General features: G+C 35.9%; 2 protein-coding genes across 4 annotated transcripts in view; one reads left to right on the top strand and one right to left on the bottom strand.

Moving 5' to 3' along the window:
* The window catches only part of LOC105215500 (uncharacterized), a 465,848-nt gene that overhangs the window by 291,625 nt on the left and 147,460 nt on the right, over nucleotides 1-26,763 (top strand). The gene's annotated exons all lie outside the window — the stretch shown is intronic.
* Nucleotides 12,212-26,763, bottom strand: part of LOC105215503 (serine-rich adhesin for platelets) — a 66,691-nt gene continuing 52,139 nt past the window's right edge. For both annotated transcript variants that reach the window (XM_054230745.1, XM_011189447.3), the window contains one exon: nucleotides 12,212-21,275. In XM_054230745.1, the coding sequence (XP_054086720.1) occupies nucleotides 17,617-21,135 (3,519 nt within the window). In that variant the 5' untranslated portion in view covers nucleotides 21,136-21,275 and the 3' untranslated portion in view covers nucleotides 12,212-17,616. The remainder of the gene's footprint in view (nucleotides 21,276-26,763) is intronic.

Below are 26,763 nucleotides of genomic sequence, written 5' to 3' on the forward strand. Positions count from 1 at the left end.
GATAATTTACACAGAATACAACACAACACCAACAATATAATTTACTTATACTTGGTATAATAGTAGCAGATATAAATATGTGACAACACTTGAAGGTACTACATGTCAGCCGAACTGTGACGTGCGGTCACTACACGCAGTAAATACAAAGCAACAACAACAAGCATGTGAGCCATCAGTGTATGTGAGTGCGTGCGTGCGCTCATTACAAGCTAAGTTACAACACATTACAAGTAAATAATTACTTTATTATTGTATTTTTTATGACTTCATACACACACACACACAATCCTGCACCACCAACAACCACTACGAGGGCATGTAACATTTCCAGCGCCAAGCTTGTCAACGCCAACGGTGTTGTTGGCGCATTGTTGATATGTGTCGCTTGCTTGGCCACAAAATAATGTCACAGTGTTGTTGCTACACACATTTTTGCCTGCCGCCAGGTTTTCTCATTACCGTTGCGCCATTTCGGCCATTTTGCACATTGCGCCCATTTGCTGTGGTGGTGGCATGGTTGTTGTGCGGTTTTGCGCCGCTTGTCTGTGCAGTTGTTATCATGCTTGGCTATTATTGTTATTATTATGATTATGTTGCTGCTGCCCGTTATGCTTGTTTTATTGTTGTTTCGTGTTAAATTGCTATTTTTGGCTGTTGTCGTCGGCGCGTGTGTATGTGTGTGTGGCATGTGGCATGCGGCATGCTCGTTGCGCTCTTGTGGTCAATTAATAAATTCATTTATGCTCTTACGGCGTCCAGCACCTACAGGCAGGTAGCACTCAGCGACACGTGTATGTTTATTTGTGTCGGCATATTTAGTTGTCATTATGGACTAGCAGAGCACCAGGGCGTATGCGCAACATATAACATCAATTGTGGTTGCTATAATTTTTACTCCGCTTCTTCTTCTAACGGCTTCTTCTACTTGCCTACAAAATTTCATGTGTCATTATTGTTGTTGTTGCTTTTGAATTTTGCTGTTGTTGTTGTTTCTTTTAACTATGTTTGTTGCTTTTGACTCTTGTTGTTACTGACTCATGTTGTTGTTGTTTTTGACCAGTGCCATTATTATTGTGGTTGTTTTTGCCTCATGATGTTGTTGTTGTTGTTGTCGCTGTTGATTCTTGTTGTGTTTAATATAATATGGCATCTTTTCATGTTGCCATATTTTAGGCAAATCCAGATATATATCTTTGTACTTATGATTGTCGTTGTTGCTATTGCTTTTGTCATGCGCAAAATTATTGCCTCAACATTGCTGTCTAAATTATTACAGTTGCAGTATACGGCATTATAGTTGTAGCCTTACTGCCAGGTGTTTGTTGTGCGCACGTACACATACACAGAAGACAATTTTGTTTGTATGTGTTTGTGTGTGCGTTTGGCCGTGTCAATAACATAACATGTATTTGCTTTGGCATTTAGTACATGCATCCGTTCATTAAATGCGCCGCTCAGCTCCCCTCGCACAAGCGGCAGTGAGTGACATCACAAACACACGTGCCACACACATACACCCAAAACGCACATAAAATCTGTTGTCGGCAAGTATTTATGTATTTCTGTTGCTGATAATGCAATCTGGTTATCTTTGGTGTCGGCTTGTTAATTATTTGTCGTCCTGTTAATTAGCAGATAACATTTTCCATGTGACAGTTTAATTGGTATGTGAAGAAAATTATGATTATGACAGTGTGGCTGGCAATGCGCCATCACATACTCATACACTCATACTCGAACATATACTCATACTTATACTTATACATATATCTATACTCACACTCATACCTTAACACAATGCACACACTAACACAAATGCCTCTGAAATGTATCCAAATATTCCGGTTAAAAGGCAAGACACACACCGTATCTATTTGCCTGTGGCAGTTGCAAGCGACTGCGTCAAATTAAAGTTGTTGACAGGCGTAAATATTATAATAATAATGCCAGGTAACGCCGAAATTTCGCTATCAAACGTGCAGATCCGTTAACTTAGACGTACAGCATTTCACTTGTGTTGCCAAGGAATTCGCACTATGTGTTGCCTGGCAGGTGTTGCGTGGGTTTGACTTTGCTTCATAAATGGCAAGTATGCCGGCAATAATGCGTAAGTGGCATTTCCTTTATTAATATGTAAACAACAGCTCAAAAATATATTTAGAAAGCATATAATCGGATACACATATTTATATTTGTTTAGCTTTATTTTCAACAAAGAAAAATGAAATTTATGCATATATTCGAGTATCCGGATACCCAAATTCATTATCTTTGAATGAAATATTTTAAAGAAATTCATTTATCCGAATATTTGAATACAGATTTACGAAGATCCAGATCAAATATGTAATGTATGTATTTATTATCGTATAGCTTTGTTAATATTATACGAATAGTATGCTATCTGAGTGTATGGAAATCAAGTTTTTATGCTGACTTGTGTACCATTTAAAATACCAATTACCCCATGGCTCAACTGAGACCCAGTAATGTATTTATCCGGTTAATTTGTTTATCAGGATATCAGAGTTTTTCAAAATCCGATTCCTTGTTAAGCTCGGGTAAGCTTCACGGATTATCCCTTGCCATAAATAAAATGAACTTATTGGATTGTTTATTATTAATATGATATTCGGCATTTATAAAATTATTTCTTATATTTACTGTTGACTTAAGGCAGTAGTCTGCTTTACAGGCTTCAAAAAATCGGTTTTTTTGTTTTGTTAAAAAAGTGAATTTTTTTTCAAACTTCGAAAAAATTTGGAATCTTATAACTTCTTCGGTAATTTTTTAGTTTATAAAGAAAAGAAACTTATGAAAATAAAAAAAAAATGATTCGACTGTTTCAGATGCATCGCACGACCTCCATCACCGGCACCGATTTACAAGTGCAAACTCCAGAAAAATACTTACAACTTTGAAAAAATTTCAAAATTTAATAATAAATATTGTTTTTTAAACCTTAAATATAGTACACTATCGTCTTAAAATTCCGTTTACCGCAATCATTTCCTTCCCTTTCAAAAAAATTGCTAAAAAACGCTTTTTTTCGGCTTCTGAAGCAGACTACTGCCTCAATATAGTCAATAGCAATATATGGTTACCTGGTTAAAATTCGTTTATACGAAATCCGGATATATGTATGTTTTCTGGTTAATATTTATACAAACCATTATTTGTGGAATGTATTAACTATTTAGATTACTAATATCTGATTATATTGGCCATCCGGTTGATATTCGCTCTATCTCGGTTATAAGAAGAAATAATTCTGAATTATATTAAAAAGAATTTCTGGCTCAAACCAAAAGAAATTTATTATAGATTTTTTTTTTTCATTTCTTACGTCCGGTCCACCTCTTAGCCTAAAACTAGTGCATGAAGATCTTATCAACTTTATTTTGTATTTTTTTCTCTGTGTATCTGGATTAACATAAAATTGATTTTAGATTTTAAATCATATTTTTTACGAATATTTTTATGCGAATAACCTTTTTGTCTTCTGAATCTTAGACTTATATCCGGATATATGCAATACGGTTGATATTTCTAAGATGGCAAATATCTTAACATAACGATATCCGGTTTGTATTTTATCCATAATTATACCATTTTGATTGCTTTGTTTCAAAAGTTCTCAAGGGAAGGCTAAACAAAGTGCTAACCTAACTTAGGTTTTTCTCAGCTTTTTTTGACAGCGAAAGAACAAATATGTGATACTTCCTTAAAGTCTTTCCGAGTTAAGAAGCTGGCAGTTACTGAGCTTCTCAGAACCTTATATATATATACTTCTTATTTCACAAACATCGATAACATCAACACCACAGTTGAGTGGCAGTTAGTTGAGGCTTATTTGCGAACACCTTGCCAATAGCCAATAAAGACGTAGAAAGCACGTCGTATAGAAACATAAAATCTAAAGCTTTATTTCCAAACCGCAACCGACATTAGCAAATTGCCGAACTATAAAAACCAAAATCCCCACTAATATTGGCAAATAACAGCGCACAGCAGGGGCGAGCTTAGCATTGGAGGCAGGCAGAAGCCTGAAGAAAATAGTTAAATAAATGACGAGGTTGGTATGCCGGTAAGAAGTGCAAATAAGTTGCTAACTAGCGGCTTATATTGCTGCAGTGCAGACTTAAGGTACGAAAAGGGTGGGTAAAAAGATGTTAACGAAGTATTCGTAGAAAATAGATATAATGACGGGGTAGGTAGAGATACATATATGCATATATTAGAGTAGTAGTTATATAAAGCTTTGTGCGACTACAGCTTTATCAGGAGCACTTCGCACCTTTACTACAAAAAAAAACACTCTGTAAGAATACTAACTCTGAATGATTAAGTTCGTACCTCCTCGCTAGATGCATGTAGAGTGTATATGCATATACTCCCCAATGCAATCCCGTCATTATGTTGAAAGTACTTCGGTGGTAAAGAGGATGAAAATTGTAAAATTCTCGTACACAATCTTACTCTCACGCACTGATTCATAGTGAAACGTTATCTTTAACATTATTCAGCTAATCTTAACACATCTAGACATACGTTAAGGGTGTCTACGAAGTGCTAAATATTTAAATAATTCTTCAGCTGTTGTGATTTTGAGAAATTCGTAACTAGTAATAGTTCAGAACCAGTTGTATTACTACGATATATATTGATTATTTTATTATTTATTTATTTATTTATTTAATAATATTTAAACTCAAGAAGAATTGTAATTTATGTTATGTTAAGTTATATTATGCTATGTTATGTTATGTTATGTTATGTTATGTTATATTATGTTATGTTATGTTATGTTATATTATGCTATGAAAAATTTGGCCCTCGTTCGAGATAGCAATTGGGGTTAGAGGCACGGTAGTCTAAGCTTTAAAGCTACACTTCTATGTAACCATTGTATACGTAAATCGCTATCAGCATAACATATATCTACGATATACATATATAAATCTCTAGGAGTTACACTATAAAATCACTTACCTGCGTTAAAGCACACCAACAGCAAAACACCCACAAGTGCCTGCATTTCAATTTAAACTACTCGACGCGTTTTAGTGCACGCTTAGAGTTGCCAACGCGGTCGACTGCTCCTACCTGTGTATTTATACCCTTGCATTACAAATATTGCGCTAGTAGGTGCTGCCAGTTACCTGTTACGAGTGGCAAGCAGCGCGAGACAACTTAAGTGTGATTATAAGCGCGATGTAGCGCGCTTACGCTTGCTATGCACTTCATTACAATATAAGCCATACGTACTTGCGTACATAGCAAAGATACAAATACTCGTACATATAAGTGGGCACATATATGTATATATTACCAGGAACTCCCCAAAAATCTGCCATAATCCAGTACTTTGCTGCAACAGCGCTAGAAAACTAACAAAACCCAGCTAACTAACACAGGTTGCACACTGCCACGCCTCATCTTCGTAAATCTTCTTGAACAGACCACTCGCCGCTTGCACTTTTTGTTATTACCAGTTTAACTGTTACTAAGTACCGTAGTGCATATCGGCTACTTGCTCTGCTTGCCACCTGTTCATTTCAATTAACCGAAACCGAAATTCACTTGATTTAGTTGCCAAATAATTTCACTGTACTTTAATGTGAAACAGTTATTGTGAAAGTCATTATGAATTAAAGGGGTTTTCAATAAGATCGCTACAAAAGTTTTATTTGGTTTAGGATATCAATGAAATTCTTTATTCGTGTGAAAGTGCATGACCACCACGGGACGCTTGAACTCAATTTTCGACGGTTTTCAAGCATAAATCCACCGATACTGGCGCAATTTCACTTTCGATATTCGTACGAAGTTCATCTATCGTCGCTGGCTTGTTGGCATAGACCATAGACTTGACGTAACCCCACGGCACGACCGAGGCGGCCAATTGACTGGGCCATTTCGTGATAAAATACGTTCACCAAACTTAGTTTTCAATAAATCGATTGTGACATTCGATGTTTGGCTCGTGGTGCCGTCATGTTGGAATCACACTTAGTCAAAATATTCGGTTATCACTGAGCGGTAGCGGTTGCCATTCTCAGTAACATGCCTGTCTTGATCATCACGCAAGAAGTACGGTCCAATGCCACCGGCCCGCCGTGATGTAATGGTGACTGATGCAGTACGTGTTGATTGCTGCCTTACCAAGAACGCATATTTTGCTAATTGACGAAGCCTCTGGCTGAATGCCTGATCAATGAGCCTCATCGCTGAAGATGAGAATCATCATCATTTTCATCATCATTTTCAATCATTTTCAAGTTGTTGCTTAGCCCAATTCACAAACATATGACGTTTCTGGTGGTCAAGTGGCTTCCGTTCTTGCGTCGATTTGATCTTGTAAGGATGCAGGCCAAGATCTTTTACAAAATTCGCCACAACGACGTCGCAGAGATACCAACGGTTGAGAACGACGGGTCAGTATCTGATTTGGGTGTTCCTCAATTGATGCGCTAGCGGCAGCAATATTCTCGACACTACGGGCACTTCTTTGCCTTTCTGCCACGGGAACATTTTGTAATGCTTCTCCAATAGAAGCTAATTGTTGATCTGACAAGGCCATCATGACGACCATAAATTTCACGTAACGCACTTAAAATTGAGTCACTGACTCCGAATTTCGGTGGTAAATTTTAATAATTTCGACTAGTAGGTATAACTCTTCGGTTTCGAAACATCAGAAATTACGACGTGCGTTACTAATGACCAAAATAAAACTTATCGGTGATCTTTTAGCAGCTAAATGCTTGTCGAAGCTTCATCTCCTGTATTTTGACATATAAAGGGTTCTAACAAAAATAACGTATGTAAGCTATTTCAATATGGAAATGCATTCGATGGTTTGCCTTGGGTTCTGCACCATTTAACAGGTTAAAATGCGAAAGGTTTGAAGCTCGCCAAAGGAGGACCATATGCCATGCAGATGGCGTCAGTAACCTAGTACTTACAAGAAGACTCGAAAGAACCACTTTTATCGGACAAATACACATATCTATATCTGAATCCAAAATAAGATTTTGAAAGAAAAAATGTCTCGCAATAAAGACTGGCAATACCCAGAAATGTTATAAGAAACATCCCTTCCTCTGCCACTAAAAATCTCAATATGCTTCTCTCATAATATTATCTTGATATTTAACTTCCAAATAAATATGTATGCAAAGCACATACTAACATAAATTAGCCAAGTAGTAAGAGTGTAAGTATGTATGTGTGTCTGTATTTGCAAAATATTTGGAATGCGAAATGTGCACGCATGTAAACATTATGTAAACAACGGTAATTTTGTTGTATCCTTTTTTAACCTATTTTCGCAACAGTTGCACTTTCACTAATGGCATCTGCAACATTAAGAACATTATGTACCGTACATTAGCCGCACTGAAAGGGAACATGCATGTTTCACATTTATAAACATATTTAACTATGTACACAAGCACTCACGTGAGTGTGAGTAATTTTTTGATGTTCAAGCGTTTGGCCTTTGAGTAACATTTGCTATTTATGTTATTTGCGCACCCAAAAAGCTCATACCAATTGCTGGCATTGCATAATGCACCGCATGTCTGCATGCAGGAAAGAGCATTGGTTATGCTGAAATGTTTGAGAGTTGGCAGACAGCGTCAACTTCAATTCTTGGCAAACTGACAAACAGTATTTTGATTGAAACAAAGTGTAATTTATTTCGAATACAAGCGAAGGTCTGCCATGTATACGCACACATACATATAATAAGTGAATCCATATTCATATTTGTATGGCATACTTTCCTTGCTTTGTAGCTTTTTGGGGCACTGTGCTTTTACCTAGACCGCTGCTTATATAAAAATCGTTATTGTATTGCGTCAGAGCAGTGCTCTCTGCATATGAAAATATTTTTGATTTTGCTGAAAAATTCACTTATGAAGAATATGAATTTGCATAGCATACATATAGGCGCATGTTAAATGCCGCGTCTGTGTTTCCGCTTTCTTTATCTATTCCTTTTGCTGGTGTATGGTGTACAGTGTGTGTAGAAAGTATTGAAATTTTTAAAATATTTTTTGGCAAGTTTTCTGGAAATTTACATAAAGTTATATAAAAAAAAAAATGTAAAAAAAATATAAACATTTTCAATAATTGTCATAAATATAGTCGGCATAGGCAGAATTACATTTCCGTAAAGTAATTGCCTAATTCGGGCTTTATTACTTGCTGGCTTCAGGAACTTTCATGAATGCATTGATCTTAATTTGTTTGAAGAACTTTTCCAAGTTGCGAACGGAGGAGCTTTCGCAGCTTTTAAGTGGAGTTGTGAATATTTGAAAGTGCTTATGATAAAGTTTGGAGCTTCAAAACCAGCATTTGTCCATAGAAGCTTTCAAAGCTTTTAAGCCGAACAAAGCAAAGCAAGTAAAGCTGATGAATATAATTAGTTCAAAACCTTCAAGCTACTGCTTCAATATCGTATATATCTAATATTTCTTTAAATTTTTCAGTATTTTATTGAATATTTATATTTTAAAAGTTTATTTTTATATATTTTAAGTTGATAAATAATTAACAATAATAAATAATATGTTGCTGAAAAATTTGGGATTACAATCACATCTATGTAACTTTATAAACTTCAAAGAAATAGTAAATAAAATACTTATATTTTTTAATATTTTCCACCTTCCATAAAGGAATATGCAAATAAGTCCGTATACTTTTTGAACACACTGTAGCAACTCAACATATGCATATTCAATGTATATACAACGTATGTACATAAATTAGTGTATTTATTTAGTCAATCTACATGAATTTATATCTTCCGTTATGCCCGTACCATCAGTTGTTTGAACCGCACACCACCCCACTCCACCTAGCAGTCTGTCCTTCAACTCATTCATGCCATTTCGATTGTTATTTATTTTTGGTAAATATGATATTGGCATATTTTTTCCTGCATCCCCATCCGCCACGCCACCAACAATGTTAAGAAAGTTGCTTTCGCTGATTTCCAGGATGTGGCCATGGGCGAATCTTCGATATATAAATGTAAACAAACGTACGATAAACGTGCCGCAAAAACACACATGCCTGGCGAACTCGTTGCGAGAGGGAGCGCGTTTATATGTGCATGAGTTTATGTATGTATGCATGTAAACTCATTGCTCCCACAATGTATGCCCCCTACAGTGCTCCAGTTTTCATATTTGCCATTTACTTGGGCTTACATATTTGTTTCTATATCTGTAAGTGTATATGTAAATATGTATGCATACACACGTGCACTCTCACTATTTGCCTTTTTCTGATTGTTGCCTGAATTTTAATGTACTTACTGTGGTATTTAAAAGTCATAAATCATGATTTTTCCGCACAGCCACTTCCTCCAACTCGCCCGACTCTCCAAAAAGTGTAAAAGAAAAGAGGCACATCACACGCGTACAATGCCTTTAGGCCTGTTGGAAGAGTTGTTTGACCCAATGGTATTGGCTTTATATGGTATGTGCCTCAACAATATTTCACAATTTTTTCAAAAATAACTTACAATTGTTTGAATTTATGATTTTTTTCATCATATTGGTGTGGTACAGTACATAAAAGTATGAAAAATTATCAGTTCACACACATGCAAACACATAAAATATGCCTCATACATGGAAACATTTTTTTAAATATTTTTTTTTTACATTTTTGTATTCTGCGAAAATTCCATTAGAAAGTTTAATGACCTTAATTATCTCACAACGTCTGATTGTCAAGGGAATAGCGGTAAAATATGAGCATAAGCGCATAATTTGCGTGGAAAATTTCTCTTGAATAATTTAATCTACTTTTACAAGTAGGCGTATGCCGGAGAAACATACAAAGTCAAAGCGACGGCAAATTAAAATTTCATCTAATTTTGATATTGCTTGAGATTTCGATTTTGCTTATGCACAAATTGCTAAAAAAATTTAATATTTTTTAATTGCTGTGTATCATCGATATTCAGCTGTCTATTTTTGGTTGTTTTATGTTTAAGTTGCCTAATTTTAGGCGGTATAGATACATTTCTTTTACAGTAGTGTTTTCGTTATAATTTCCGGTTTATTGAGAATAATAATGAAAATAGAATTGTGTAATTGATCACTACTGCTGTGGTAACACAAATTTGTTCTAAGAAAAATCAATTAAGCTACTTTCAGTATTGAGATATTTGCAGAAGTGAGTTATATAAAATATTATAAATGTGGGAGATAGAAAAGATGTTTCAAATATAATTTTTATAATTTATTTGAATTCAACTAACTTAATGTTGCTAAATATGTACATATAAACAGTGGCGGTCAAAATATTAGGAATCTAAAAATAAAAATTTGCTTTTAACTCCAAGAATCGACATTACTTTTAAACGAAGACATTAACTCCAAGGGTCAAGAAATTTGAAAATTTTGAAATGGACCCAATGAAGGTTTTTATCTCTGAAAAAATTACCGTTATTTTGAGTTCGTAGTATTTATTGCGGTACCAACTTGAGCTAGCAGAGGAAAAGGAGTGAAGCCAACTCTCGACTTGCGAAATGAAGAAGTGAAAATAAGTTTTTGTGTGATGATTTAAGCCTTAATATAAGAGAGAAGGATCACAAAAGCCACTTTTCTCGTCATTTGAATAGTTTTGGTGTACATACTATATAGGGTGGTTTTTGCTGTTGTATTGCTTTTCCTGTTGGAAGTGCTGTCAAACAAGCTGTCAAAGTATACATGTTTGTTTGATATTCTTTTTTTTTGTATTTTACCAGATTAATATGGAACCGAATAGAAGGATTATGGATGCATACCTTTCTAAAACTGAAGACATAGACTATGCTACTTTCATATGTGAGCTGTGGAGGCAAAAGGTACACGAATTTTTTACTCTCCACGTCAATGTCAAATAATGTAAATGCTAAATGGTTCCTAATAAAAAAAACTTACAGGGCCTAAAAACATTACTTGCTTGAAGTCAAGCAAGAAAAAACCAGAAATAGGCTTGTCTATATGGCTGCTGGGTCTTTTAATTTGATTCTGTTAGATTAGTTTTGGTAGAGGTATGTTATTAATAATCTATACGGATAAACAGACTTTCGAGACTAGTTGGAAGTAAATATAGAGCCAATTACCGGTGGAAAAAGGCCGACTATGAAGGAAAAGTAGTGCAAAATTTGAAAATTTTACTGAAAGGATGGCCTTTGTAAGCCGTATTCGTGTTGGCCACATGATCGAAATTGTCTTGAAACACTAAATTCGATAAAATATGAAAACTAATAAAGCCTGAACAACTGATTGAAAGGAAAATAAATATTTTTTCTGTATTTCCTTTGAAACTCAGTTCATAACAAACTGAAAAAACACACCTTATAACGTTATCTCCATTAATGTTAGTTATTGCCAACAACTCTTTGAGGAACAAATTTTTACTATTCTGCTAGTATTAGATTTAACGAAATATTAATAATTTTCTTCCAACTCAACAATTTTTTGTCAATGTCAATAAAATTGCACATCGAAAATCATGAATTCAAATTAAATAAGCAACTCCATTCTTTATTAAAAACCAGTATTTGCCACTTTTTCCATATACCTACCCGCACACAAGCGCTGCCTTGGCTGGTAATCAAATATTTAATTGCATGCCACTTTGTTAAATAAAACAGCATTTTTATACAGTTTTCAATTTTGTGTTTCATAAATAAAAACAACGCTTATACGTTTTATTTCTTTTCATTTGTAAATATTGTGTTACACGTTATTAGCGTTTGCCCATTTATTGCTTGGTTGGTTGGCGCGCACCAACACACACACACCCAAATCAATATGTGTGTGTGTGTGTTGTTTACAATGTCGTCGCCGTTGATTCGTGATGCATAGTAAAACTTACAAAAATATTTTAGTTTATTTACACAAATACACATATACAAGTACAAATACATATATATATATATGAATTTCTGATTATTTATTAAAAATAGCAATAGTTGCATTGAAAAGTTATTAAGTAGTGTTGTCGAACAATTGCGAATATTTCCACTTAGTACAACCCGGTGGGGAGTGAAAATATTGCGCATAATTTGCATATTCGAAATAAAAACGTTTGAAATTGCATGCCAAATCTAAATTTGGTTTACCAAAAATATCATTAATAATTTCAATAATTCTCCATAGCAAGGTATTGTTGTTGTTAGTGTTGTTGTATGTATAACCTTGCATATTTTATTTTGTATTAATTTTACAGTTATTCACATGCATTTATAGCTTATACCGTTATTTGTATGCTAGCTAAATAAATGGCTATACATAATTTATATTAACAGATTTATTTTTTTCTCATTTAAATTAATTTTTACATTTTGTTACTAAAAATATGAAATATATTTATTTATTGCAAATTCTTCGCTGACTAAAAAAATTGTTGTGATGCAGAAAATCACCGTTAGCATTCGACTGCAAATGCGCGCAAATGCAATTCGAAATTAATAATAATAATAACTAGCAAATATTTGAGTAATTGTTGGCCTTCATTCTATTTAAGCGCTGTTCACACAAAAAGCTAATTATTTGTGTAAATGTATGTGTTGTTTTTTTTTACTTTTCTTTGTTTTTGTAGTGGAGTTGTTTACAAGCTTTTGTGAGCTTTCATGCGGTTCGAAAGCTACTGTGAGTAAGTGTAAACGCAGCTTAAGCTCAGTTACTTGCACTTTTTGTCTAAATAAATATTGCACTAAATCATTTATTAGGCTGATTATTTTTCATATTTTCATGAACTCACTTCAATTTCACTCTAATACGCATATTAAAGTAAAATTGTTAGCTTTTTTATGACTTTTTTGAAATTAAATTTAATATATTGTCCGGCGAATATATTAATCAATTTTGTAGTTTCAGAGAAATTATTATTTGTTTCAAAGAAAATTTTTATTATGAAAAGCTTAATTTTTTCACTTTCATTAAGCTTTCACTTTAGTAAAAGCTCTGATTTTAATTTAACTTCTCACTTTACTTAAGGTTCTCACATTGAGCTAGACTTCATTATTACTTTGTTAAAAGCTTTGTCTGCACTTTGAAAGTTTCTCCATGCTTTAGCTTTTTTTTTAACATTCGCTTTGCTTCACGTTTTCAGTGTATTTAAGATTTTTTTAAGCTTTTCCTGGTTTAAACTTTTCACTTTCATGTAAACTTTCACTGTTCTCAGCATTTTCATATTTTTGAAAGCTCTAAAGGGTGATTTTTTAAGAGCTTGATAACTTTTAAAAAAAAAAAAACGCATAAAATTTGCAAAATCTCATCGGTTCTTTATTTGAAACGTTAGATTGGTTCATGACATTTACTTTTTGAAGATAATTTCATTTAAATGTTGACCGCGGCTGCGTCTTAGGTGGTCCATTCGGAAAGTCCAATTTTGGGCAACTTTTTCGAGCATTTCGGCCGGAATAGCCCGAATTTCTTCGGAAATGTTGTCTTCCAAAGCTGGAATAGTTGCTGGCTTATTTCTGTAGACTTTAGACTTGACGTAGCCCCACAAAAAATAGTCTAAAGGCGTTAAATCGCATGATCTTGGTGGCCAACTTACGGGTCCATTTCTTGAGATGAATTGTTCTCCGAAGTTTTCCCTCAAAATGGCCATAGAATCGCGAGCTGTGTGGCATGTAGCGCCATCTTGTTGAAACCACATGTCAACCAAGTTCAGTTCTTCCATTTTTGGCAACAAAAAGTTTGTTAGCATCGAACGATAGCGATCGCCATTCACCGTAACGTTGCGTCCAACAGCATCTTTGAAAAAATACGGTCCAATGATTCCACCAGCGTACAAACCACACCAAACAGTGCATTTTTCGGGATGCATGGGCAGTTCTTGAACGGCTTCTGGTTGCTCTTCACCCCAAATGCGGCAATTTTGCTTATTTACGTAGCCATTCAACCAGAAATGAGCCTCATCGCTGAACAAAATTTGTCGATAAAAAAGCGGATTTCACATTTCGAACCGAACACTGATTTTGGTAATAAAATTCAATGATTTGCAAGCGTTGCTCGTTAGTAAGTCTATTCATGATGAAATGTCAAAGCATACTGAGCATCTTTCTCTTTGACACCATGTCTGAAATCCCACGTGATCTGTCAAATACTAATGCATGAAAATCCTAACCTCAAAAAAATCACCCGTTAGTTTTAATCATTATTTTTCACTTTGCTTAGCGCGAGCTTTGGTGACCCAATTTGATGTTCTTTAGCGTTTTTTACATTTTATTTAAACCAGGCACGTTCAGTTAAGCTTTCACTTAAATCATAAAGCTTTCACACTGTTGTAAGTTTTTATTTTATTGAAAGCTTTCAATTTTTTTCAGCTTTCTTCTTTAGTGTTATACTTTAATTTACTTCAAAGCTGTCACCATTTTTTAAGCTTTTTTTATTTAATTTATGGTATAGTCAGTATCAACATAACTTTGTTTGAAATTGCAAGCCTCATAAAAGATGTTCGGAAAATGCTTTTAAGTTTTTTTCAAAAGCTCTCTGAACATGGTTTTGAAGTTCTCATTGTATTTGCGAAACATTTATTCGCCCATATTTTATTTTATTTTTTTGTAACAAAATGTGATGTATCATGCAATAAAATAATTTACACACTTACATGTATAAATAACAGTTATAATAGACTAACTTAAGCGCTGCGCATTCCTTTCTATATAAATTTCATACAACATTACTAGCTCTCTTACACATACAAATACGTTGAGCTTTCACATAAAATCGGGCCATTTCGATTAGTAGCGGTTATATATACACACAGTTTAGGGGCTCATTAGATTTATACAAAAAATAATTTGGTGCGTACGCTAGTTACATGTAGGATTTAATGGTGTTGTTTACTACTTAATTATAAATTTGTTTGCTTAAAATTCTGACATTTACAGTTATTTTTATATTTTTATACACAGAATATTGTTATAATACATAATAAATCTTAAAATGCTAGTTAATAAATGTACAAATATATAGTATATAGATATGCACTTAAATCTAATACGTACAAACTTACATAGTAAATTGTATAAATAATTACATATAAACAAAATTAATTACTTTTACTTTAAAATTAAAAAAAAAAACATATGTGTTTACTTAACACAAAAAATAGATTCGCTTATACTTTGCATTACATCACATTTGGTAAATATTGCAATGGCATTCGCCGTTTTGTGTCACTGTCGAGGAGGCAGCCGATTGATTGATAAAGAACGAAAAACAAGGAAACACACTGAGGCGATCAAGCGAATATTTCTTTTGTATGTGTGTGTGTAAATGTTGTGGGTGAATTGATGCTGGCTTTTGACAATTTGAATGTTGGCAACGTGTGCAAAACACTTACTTATATGCATTAGGGTGGTTCTTAAGTGGTAGAAGACATTATGTAGAATATATAATGTTAGGGTGGTCCATAAGTGTTGGAAGACAATATATAAGGTAGAAAATATTAAATTAGAGTGGTCCAAAATCTAAGAAGCTATTTTCTAAGATGATTTGCGGATATTACTGAAATATTTGAGCTTAGAACTCTTATAGAAGTTGAAAAAGCAAACTTACTGAGTTATCACTATTGTGAATCCCCTGCGATAAATGAAATCTATTTTTTGTTCTTCGTAGAAAAATGTGGTTTTTGAAGCTTTTAACACCCTCTAAGACAACTTAACAGCCTTCGATCGCCAACAAAATTTCCATTCACAATCTTTCTACCAGCTATTATCGATTGAGCATCTAAAATTGCCAAAAATACACTTATTGGATTTTTGAAGAACCACCCTAATATAGGTATAAACATATACAATCACTCGTATATGCATGTACGTATGGACGAAAAACATGATATGGTTTCATATGAAAAAACATAAAAGCTTCACATGCTGTTTTTGCAAGAATTTTACGGTCTTTAAATCATTTGGAAATTTTCCCAAATAACTTCGTAGGCATGCAAAACGGCGAATGACCTCATACGAAATGCGTGCAGTTTCATAAAAAACCGTTATATATTTTTATTTCTGTTCTGGTTATGCATGTGGTTGTACTTACTTACATTTGTTTTTTATGTGAGACATGCTTGTGAAACTTTAGCAGCAGCAGCAGCAGCAACAACAATGACACTGTTAGGTACTATGTACGTTACTTATATATGTATAATTACAACAAATACAAAAATAAAGGAATATTTTTAATGGGTTTTGATTTTGATAATATATACTCGGTGTCGTATAGTATATGTAATGTAAAACGAAAATGTATATAACAGCAGCAACAAAAACAATACAATAACAACAGCAACAATGGCTTAACATTTAATACATACAAGAGAACATCAGCACATACAATATTTTACTATATTTTTGTTTACTACCATGTTGTTGTTCATGATTTTTTCCCTTTTTTCATTCAAGCTTATCAGACAACCTCGACTTTAGCGCGAATTTCAAGCAACTGATTGGCGCTCGGCAACGGCAACTTTGGTAGGTTTTTAAATGGTGCGCCATTTACGACACGCGTACAAATTTTATTATAAAAAATTTTACACATTTTAGTATTTCGAATAAAACGGCGTAATTAGCGCAAAAAGCTTAGTAGTGTAGCGAGCCTAAAACTTTAGTTTTTTCCTGAAGCTACGAAAGCCTTAAGGATGTTTCAAAGACAAAGTTTTCCACTTGCTTTATGTCTACACTGTGCAGAGAGCTTTCACATTTAATAATAAAGCTTTAAGGAACAATTGAGCTTTCCACTTACTCAATGCGCTCTATGATACGGTCTTCTAAAATTATTAGACACAAATATTATATTAGCGCAGTTAGCACGCTTAGCAAGTAATGCTATTTGCAGCTTTCACTAGTGCTTCAACTTTAATCAATGAACGTTTTTGGTTTCTGCACAATTTCAAAATTATATTAGAACTTCGTAAAACTATGAGCTTTTATCATTACATTAAAGCGTTACGAAAAGCTCTGTTAGCACAATTCTCTAACGATTAACTAGCGCTTACACTTACGCAGAAACATCTAAAAGCAAACGTACTTTGAGCTGAAGCACTGAACAAATGTTTTCCACCTTAAGGTTACAAAGCTCGCAGGCTCCAAGCTCAAAAGCTTTCATATTTTCTACCAATTTTGGTGCCACAGAGATAACCTCGAATTTCGCGCATATTCTTTGGCGCCGCCTAATTCCCATAGCCGCGTTCTCTAGCACCCCTCTCCGCATGCCCTCGTAAAATTTTTCTACTACAAATTTAACTGTATTTCACTATTAAAAAATTGTCTATTTTTTTACACGTTCATTGCATTGGTCTCTATTTCACTAAGCGTTATGTTAATTATTTCTTTGTTATTGTTGTTGTTGTTTTCTAGTGTGGTTTGTGTATGTAATTTGTACGAGTGCTCTTGGGAAAAACTAACCCCGCCCCATTTAATGACAGCTTGGCCCGCTTCTTTTGCGACTCCGAATTTCGGAAGCTTTTAAAGCTTCCAAGTATTTAAAAATTTTACTAAACACAATTTCTATCGCCAATTTCCATACGCAATTCCACTCTAAATGAGTGGACATTGCTGTGGGAAGCAACTAACTGGGGTGATTATGTTCTAACTTTGGTTTTCATTTGGCTTTCGGGAAAGGCGGACCACAAGCGGAAGAGCAGCGGTTGCTCTTCGGTCGTGCCGCGATTGAGGCGCCAATTGGCGGGTAACCACCAATAGGCCGACTGTGACATGGGTTCGTGCTCATCCGGCGCTATAGCGAAGTCATCTGTGGTTTTTGCTATTGCTGCTGCTGTATCTTCTAAAGTGTTTGTTGTTGTTGCTGCTGTCGCTACAGTATTGTCACTAAAGTGATCGATACGTATAATTTTGCTATTTCGACGAGTGGGCGTATCGAAATCGGATTTGTTGTTAATAATTATATTGTTGTTATTGTTGTTGCTGTTATCCATACTGCTGCTTTTTTCACTTAAACTACTTTTACTACTACTACTACTACTACTACTACTACTACTTCTACTGATACTGCTATTATTACTACTAATACTACCGATTGAAGTGCTCTCCGCCACCGCTGTTGTTGTTGTTGTTGATTCTGCTACGTCTGCAACTGAGGCACTGCCGCCAAAACCAAAGATGGGCATAATCCGCGACCAAAGCGTCGTTGCGGCGAAAACTTCTGTATCTGTCGCCGTGGCCTCGGTCTCAAAGTCAGGTTCTGCGCTCGATTTTGGAGTCTTGAGCTCGTCGCGCGGTTGCTTACTTGACGTCTCGATGATTTGCGCATTTTCTACTGTTGTGGATTCGGCGCGTTGATTTGCACTTTCCATTTTAGTCAATGAGAGTGATTGTGCGGTTGTTGTTGTTGCTGTTGTTGGTGTGACGATTTCGCTACTGCTTGCCGCAGGCGACGAAGACTCGTTCATGGTAGATGCATCAGTCACTTGTTGTGTTGTTGTTGTTGCTGCTGCTGTTGTTGTTGCACCGTCAACGTCTTGTCGCACCTCAAACGCTGCCGCACCGCTCACGCTCTTGTCCTGTTCTTGCTCTGCCGCGTTTGCGGATTTCTGCACCTCCAAACTGGGCACACTTGCGGCTGACAGCGTTGTTGTACTTTGCACTGTTGTCTCCGCAGTTGCTGTTGTCACTGCTGCAGTTTCTGTTGTCTGTGTAGCTGCCATTTTTGTCGCGGTCGCCTGTCGATTGCCCTTCACCAATTCATTAATCATTTGCAATTCTTGCGCGATATTTACGCCGGCCTCCGCAAGCTCTGCATTTTTATACTTATTGCTGTCATTATCGATGTCGCTGTTGATGCTGGCCGCGACAACATTCACTAAATCATCGTCGTTGTTGTTAGTGTTGGCACTCCTCGGTACATCACTCACGATCGCGCTGTCGACGCTGACACGCGTCGTCGCCTCCTCACCGACAGCAAGCAACTCCGCGGTCTGCGGTACGACTGTGGTGACAACGCTCGAGACTTGTTTGTGTGCGGCGCTGGTTGTCGATGGCAGCTGGATGGGAGTGATGGCTGCGGCGGCGACGGTGGGTGTGTTGCGAAACCGGTATGTACTCGGCGTGCTGGCTGCCATACCTTGTGGTGTAATTGAGGCGTGTAGTCTTGCTGGCGCTGCGCCTGCACTGGGTAACGGTTGTACTGTTGTCGTCTCTGCTGTATCGGCGCGCTCTTCGGCTGCATGCTGCTGTGTTGTTGTTTCGCTTGTCTCACTCGTTTCGTAAACTATTGTCTTACTTTCCGTTGTTTGATTGTCGCCAGCAACTGTTGTCTCTTCATTGTTTGCGTCCAACAGCAGAGTAGTTGTGGACGGCGGGACATCTTCCACATCCGTAGCTTTCGATTTTTCAAGCTCCAATTGTTGTTGCTGCGAAATCGCCTCCAACAGCGAGAGGTTGCTCTCCGCTGCTACGGTGTCACCAACATCTTGCGCCTCTATCACGGTTGTTTCGTCGATTTGAAAGTTTGTAGTGCCCTCAGGTTCGGTTGTGGTTATGAAACTCGTCTCCTGCGCGTCGGTATTGTTCACTGCAGTCGTCGCATTTTGCGTTGTCACGCTGCGTGGGTGCTCATCTTTGGCCTCCATTGGCAGCGTTTCTGGTGCATGACCAGCAGCGTGTGTGTTTAAAGTAGTTGCTGTAGTTGTTGTTGCTGCTGTTGCTGTTGTGGTAATGTAAGGCGCTGCACTGCTCAAGGGCAAGAGCGCATCGGCGCGTAAAAATTGTGTTACGCTCTCTTCTTGTTGTTGCGCTGCCGCCACCAAATCGCCAGCATCCACGCCTTCACCATCGCTGCGCCTGTCACTGGCTGGCTGTGCAATTACCGTTGTAACCAGGTGTACGCTGCTGTCATCCTTGAAAAGTGATATGCGCTGCGGTTCAAGGTCACCAGCATGACCGCTCACCGCCGTTTTTGCGGTGGTGCCCGCGCCCACGGCAGGCAATATAATCGCATCGATATCGCCGACTTCGAATGTCGACACATTGCTGCCGGCCACAGACAAATCAGCCAGCACTTGAGTGCCATTCACTGCGCGAATATTGTGGTCCGTGGTGTTGGCATTACTCCCCGCCGCCGTCGCTACTGTTGCATTGCTTTCGCTCTCATGCCGTTGAAAAAATCCTTGCACTGCATCCAAAAATTGTGTTGAGTTGAAAAATGCCGCGCCAGCATCATTGTCATTGCCGACCACGCCAACGCGCTCACCTTCCGAACCATTCGAGGCCAGCAATTCCGTCAATGGCCGCGCGCCACCACTGCCCTCCATCGCGCCACTGCTAATATCCGCTTCATAATCATTGGTTGGAAATTTTTGCTCAAACAGATTGAATTTCAACGGCTCATCACGCGCCGGCGGCTGCTGTGTATTGCTCGCGCCCACCACAAAGCCACCGTTGTAGGGCTGCGGCGCTTCGTACATCATTACCGGTTCGCCTTCACCCAAACCCAGATCGTACTCCTCGTCACCGTAATCGATTTCGTAGGCATTGTCGTTGCCCGTTGCGCCCGTACCGCCCGCATCGCTACCGCCAAACAAGCCCAACACCTGCTGTGTCAACAAGTCGCTCTGATTGATGTTCACGGTTGGTATGCAGCGTGACTGGAAGAGCTGATGGCCGGGCGGACAGTCGCGGAACGGCAGCGAAAATATCGATTTCGGTGTGACTTTACGCGATTTCTCCAATTGCTTCTGTTCGGGCGGCAACATGAGCCACGCCTGCCAGGCCAGATTTTCAGCGGTTCCCTCGATGGGCTTCGAGGTGATCGGCAACGCCTCGACGGCCCCCGACCAATGTTGCGGCGACAAGCGCAACGGTTGCAAGGGCGGTGGCAAGGCGCAGACGAGCACCAACACCTGCAAAGCGGCCAGGCTACAGCGTCGTAGTGTTGTTGCAGCGCGCCTAGCCCTCGTCGTTGTGGTGGTCATCGTATGTGACGTCGTGTGTTTTTGCTTCAGACCAGCTGCTGTTGTTGTGGTGGTCGTTAAATTCGCTGTTTTCGTGTGCTGTTGCATTGCTCTTGACTTAGATCCGTTACATGTAGGTGTAGTTGTTATTACTCTGGTTATTTTTGCTGTTGCCTGTATTCTCGTAATCATGGCATGTGTTCGTTGTGTGCGGTGTCGCTATAATTTCACGTTGTTGCTGTTGTAGCACATTTAAATATCTTATATATTGCGGCAGCGTCGCTCAACTTGTTGTTGTTCTTGTTAATGTGGTTTCTTGAAAGTTGCTTGATCTGCAATTGTAAAAGACAAAATTGGTAGCAGTTAGTACTGGATTATTTATAGTAATTATTTGCTTTATTGCCATTTAATTTGCTCGATGGAAATCTTAATTTAACTCTGGCTTAAAGGTGTAGCTTGCATTCTTGAGTAATCAATGCTTATGAGATACTAACAGGTATTTTAACTGAGTGGGTTTATTATAAACGGCAGCTAGTTGAACTAAATTATATAAATTTTTGAATATTGCTCGCTTTAATTAAGGTAACTGCGCTTATAGTGGCGCTAATTAAGTCAATGCTTACGGTGCAGGTAAGCTCATATTGGTTTAACCTTTCTCATTCCCTTATTTTATTTATTTATAGAAATTTTAAAGGGAAATTTTATTGAAATTTTTTAAGTAAATTTAAGCTCAATTAAGTCTAAATTACGAAGTTATTTAGTAAAAACGTTGCTCAATTCGGAAAAAATATCGTTTTCTGATCGAATTTGATTAGATTCACCTCAGGCAGGTTAAAATTTAGACTACGGTGTACCAAACCATTAATTGAATAAATTAACTAATTTACTAAATTTACTAATTGACTAAATTAAAAAATAGGTTTACAAACATGATGTTCCAGACATCCTTTTACTTAAGTATCATATATATACTAATGGTGTATTAATTGACCAAATTAAGGTCAAACAGTGTCTTCTTAGTAAAGAATTAGACTCGATAGCTTTTTAAAATGCTAATTGACTAAACTAACTAACTAATTGACTAAGTTAAAAATATATTTATATTAAAATCTTGTGACGACATTTCACACTTCCTTTTAATTGAGTAAATTAACAAATGGTCCACTAATTGACTAAATTAAGGTTAATCAGTATACTTTTTGTGGAGAATAATACTTGATTGATACTTGACAGCTTTTCAAATCGAATAGAAGGTAACCTAAGACTATAGGCCAAACTTACGCTTACCACCGCACTTGCAGCTTTAGAGCTTAGAGAAACACACATTCTATTTGACTATTCGACTTAGTTGTAAAAATATAATTTTTATACCAGCTTCCCTAACCCAGTTGCATCCGAAGTGTACATTAGTATAACCAAACGGTACATAACGTTTCTATTAAGCCAAACACAGCTGTATATTTGCTTTATAATTTGGTCTAGTCAACTAAAAGCAGCTGTTATACTTTTTTTCTGTCTGTTTTTCTATCTTTCTTATTTTTATTGTTTCAGTCTTTTGTGAGATACAAAAGACATAGGAAATACAGTTGCTACAAAAACAATGAAAAAGTTAACAAGAAACGGTAAATTTTCATCAGCAACGTCAACAGTTGTCAGCCAGCGACTTGAAATGCTTTTCGAACCGTTCTTGAAGTACATTTCTATATATGTACGTATGTAAATAATATAGAGTAAACACAAGAGAAACATTGGATGTGTATTTTTGGTAGTAAAACGCAACAGGAAATGATATAAGTTTGGTTTTATGCTTTGAGAAGACACTTCAGTGGTTAAGTAACTTTCTTTTCATATGTTTCTTCAAAGCTATTTCGTAATTTTATTTTCCCATAAACCCAGTAGTTAAATAAACTAAAAAATAAATGTGGGATGAAACCAAGCTTAATAGGCAGATTCAGTTTAAAAATAGACTAGTATGTATCATACTAGTTCAAAAATGAATTAAGGTCACTAGTTTTGTCTTCAATATAGAGAGTATTAAGAAAACTAAACTCACTACAATAGAATAATCGCTTTATTATTTGTGCAAATCGGTTCTATTCGGAAATACTTCTGTTTTATACCGCAAAGTACCAGTTTTGGCTTAGAATAAATCTGACCAATGCATGGTTTACAGGTTTTAATATGTTTGCATGTATGTACAAATGTTGAAATGTATATTTTCAACTTTTATTTTACTCTCTGCAATGTCAGCAATTCAAATTCAAAATTCTGAGAATGTCAAAAGCTCATCTTTTACCACTGACAAAGGCGCATCAACACTGCTGCCATCAGTTGCAGCACCGTCACCACCACTCTTCTGCACTAGCTGTCAGCAGCTGTGGCTCGATTATGCAAGCCCGTTCTGCTAAATGCAATGTTGTTGAACTTGTTGATCACATAACGGTTGTTGTTAACTTATATATATTTGTATGTTTGTATGTATTTGTGGACGCATGTGTAAATTAAACAATTTTCGGGCTGTCAAACAATAAAAGTGGTAAGTTTTGGAACGGATGTGTGAATACAGAGGGAAAAGTAATTTTTAGTAGAAAAATTTATTATTTAATTTAAGGTAAACATATAAATTCTGTATGAAGAAAAAATTATTTAAGATTATTTAGTTTTATATAAAAAAATTTAAAATAACACGAAATTAAAAAAAATAAAAAAAAATATTTTTTGTTAGTATTTATTTGATTTGAAAAATATAATTTTATTTCATAAAAATTATAAATCAGAAATGTTTCTTTTAAAAGTATTTTATTTAAAAAATCTATATAATTTATTAAAAAATACTATTAAATTGATTTTCATTTTTGTACCTTACTTAACCTTTTATGAAACGAATAATTTTTTTATTCAATATAATTTTTTATTATACCTTTTTATTTTTATATATTTTATTATTTAGTTGAAAAAAAAAAATAAAAAACATAAATAGTTATTATTATGTTTTAATCATCATTGACTTTTCTTTATTTATAAAATTATAAGAAGAAATAATTTTATAATTTATAAAAAAAAATTTAAATTTTTTAGTAAAAAAATAAATTCTTTTATTTATCATTAAAGAAACTATAATGAAGCAAAATTAATTTTTTTACAAAAAAATCCTTTAAAAGATACTATTTTATTAAACACATATTATAAGTCAGAGATATTTATTAATAAATTTTAAAAAAGGTTATAAAAAGGTTTAATTATAAACAATAAAATTTAATTAAAAAAGATTTTTTTTTTAAATTTTTTTATTAAAAATATTTTGTTGCTTTTTTTTTTGTTAAATTAAGATAACACAATCGCCTGCCATTTAAACCGCGGCACATCGCTCAAACTATTATTTATTAATTTAAAAATTGAATCGCAAAACGTTGATAATTGAATTAAATTGCAAATAGTCAGCTAAATAAATCATCAAAACGTGTACCCACACAACGAGAGTATGGTCTAACAAAGAATCGCACTGCACTCGTAATGGCTGGTGCAAGAAAAAGTTTAATTAAAGCTGCAACTGGCGATTTGCAATGCCATTCATTTGGATTTCAATAAAAAAAATCCCACACGTGGAAATCGCCATATATCATGCAATTATTTTAGATATGTGTATGTGTGTGTTTGCTGGGAAAATCAACTGCGGAGGCGATCATTAACACCGGTGTCTAAATGGAAATGCAGTCACGCGTACAATCAGCAAGTCAGTCAGTCAGTCAGTCAGTCGGTCAGTCAGCTCGTCTGAATTGGTTAGACAGTTAACTGTCATTTCGGGCATTTGCCGTGTGTCAGCAAAGCGAGAATTCAGTTAGTCCGTCAGGCAGTCAATCAGCCAGTCAGTCAATTAATCAATTATGGGCACAACAACACATACCTGTGTACACATGTTTATAAACATTTAATCATTCTTTGTCAATTTAATTGAAATGACATTAGCGTTATTAAACCGCAGCAACAGTGGATGTGCTGTTGTTGCCGCCGCGGCAATAAACACCGCAGACCAACTAAACCACAAGAGCAACAGCGGCGAATTTACAGCGCTCAAAATACATATTCGTAGTAAAACAAGAGAAAAATTAAACAAAAAACTGCAATTCACACGAACAACACAAACAAAAACAAACAAATAGGATATATGTATTTATATATAGAAGTTGTGTCTGTGCATCTATGAACTGCCAAAGCTGCTGCTGCTGTTGCTGCCACCGCAATCATCTGTTGATGACAAGCGCACACTCACTCATCAATGCACCACAAACGAAAAGTTTTGCGCGAAAAACCGCAGTCACCAAGCTGCTGTCGGTGCCGCCGCGTCACTAGCAGCGCGTCTCCCACCCTCAGCGCGGCGTGTGCGCTTGTGCGACCAGCAACTCGCTTATTTGCACGTCAAATCATTTCATGCCGTCAGCTTTTCGCATTCGTTTGCATTAACTTTGGATGTCAGTAAGTCAGTCAGGCAGTCAGCCAGTTGGGCAGTCGTCATCGTCATCGCCATCAGAGGCTGTGGATGCTGCTGCACCTGCGCGCGGTGTGACAAGCGGCATTGAGCGCTGAATTGCTTTTGGGATTTACATTTGTTGCTGAGATTGCTTATACAATTTGTTGTTGTTTCATTTTTGTTTTTGCTTTTTTGCGTACTTAACTCCCTGTGTTCCTCTTATGCAGTCATCGCTGCCTTTGCTCCTCGCCTGTCAATCCGGCTTTTAGCCGATTACATAATTTGCAGCTAAATTTTTTGCAACTCCCTGGCAAATGTTGCTTTTCGCGGATTAATTTCGCATTAATGTGCATTTCGCTGGCACAAATGCGCTTGCCATCTTATTTTGTTTTTACTTTGACGTTTTTAAGGTTTTAGGTTTTGGTAAAAAATGTACTTGTTGCCTTTTTCAAATTAAGTCAAATTTGTATTGCCAGATTGAAGAAATAATTTCATATAAACGCGAACTATCTTATGGGTTTATATTTGGTATATTCATGAAAAAATATTTTCTTTTAAGCTCAAATCTGTTTTATAAGAAGAGAAAGTTATTAAATTGTCATGGATTTTTTTTTGGAGTTCCCTTCAAGAGACCCGAGTAATATTTGTATTATATATCACTCATAAAAATCTCCAGCTCAGGTCTTTAAATCTACATATATGTATATATATGTTCCAAAACTAAAACTATTATACTTGGTTTCCGGTAGATGACGCGTCATGTCATAAGCAGCTGTCAAATCACCGTTTTTAGACTTTTTGTATAGCTAGTAACTTAATCACCAGTGAATCAATAATAAAAATTCTCAAAAACATTAATTTTGATATTGTTTGGAATTTTCAAAAATAAATTACTTCAGGACCAATCTGTATGGCAAATTATTCATAAAAAAATGCCGAACATTTTTTGAAGCTCTGTGTGGTCGTCACCATTGATTTACATCCTTTCTTTATATTTCCAAAACTTTTTCATGAAAAAAAAAATATTAAAAAAATATTTAAAATCTCAGGTTTCATATTCTATAATAATTAGCAACAAAATTAAAAACAAACAAAAATATAAAAGTTTCTGGAATACTTTTTGAAATACAATTAAAGAAAAATACTAAACTTTAAATATTTTAAATTTTTTTGAAGAAAATTATAAATTCCAACTTTAATTTCTCGCTGTGTACAGCTAAACTGCTGATGCGACAATGACATTCAACTTGCTGATAATGATTCTAATGCTTGCAACAAATGCACACATCCACTGTGCACCTGTTTCTTTGGCCCGCCAAGACAGATAAGTGTGCACCTAAGTTGCATAAGTT

This window comes from Zeugodacus cucurbitae, chromosome 5, assembly GCF_028554725.1.
Source record: "Zeugodacus cucurbitae isolate PBARC_wt_2022May chromosome 5, idZeuCucr1.2, whole genome shotgun sequence".
NCBI classification, from domain to species: Eukaryota; Metazoa; Arthropoda; class Insecta; order Diptera; family Tephritidae; genus Zeugodacus; species Zeugodacus cucurbitae.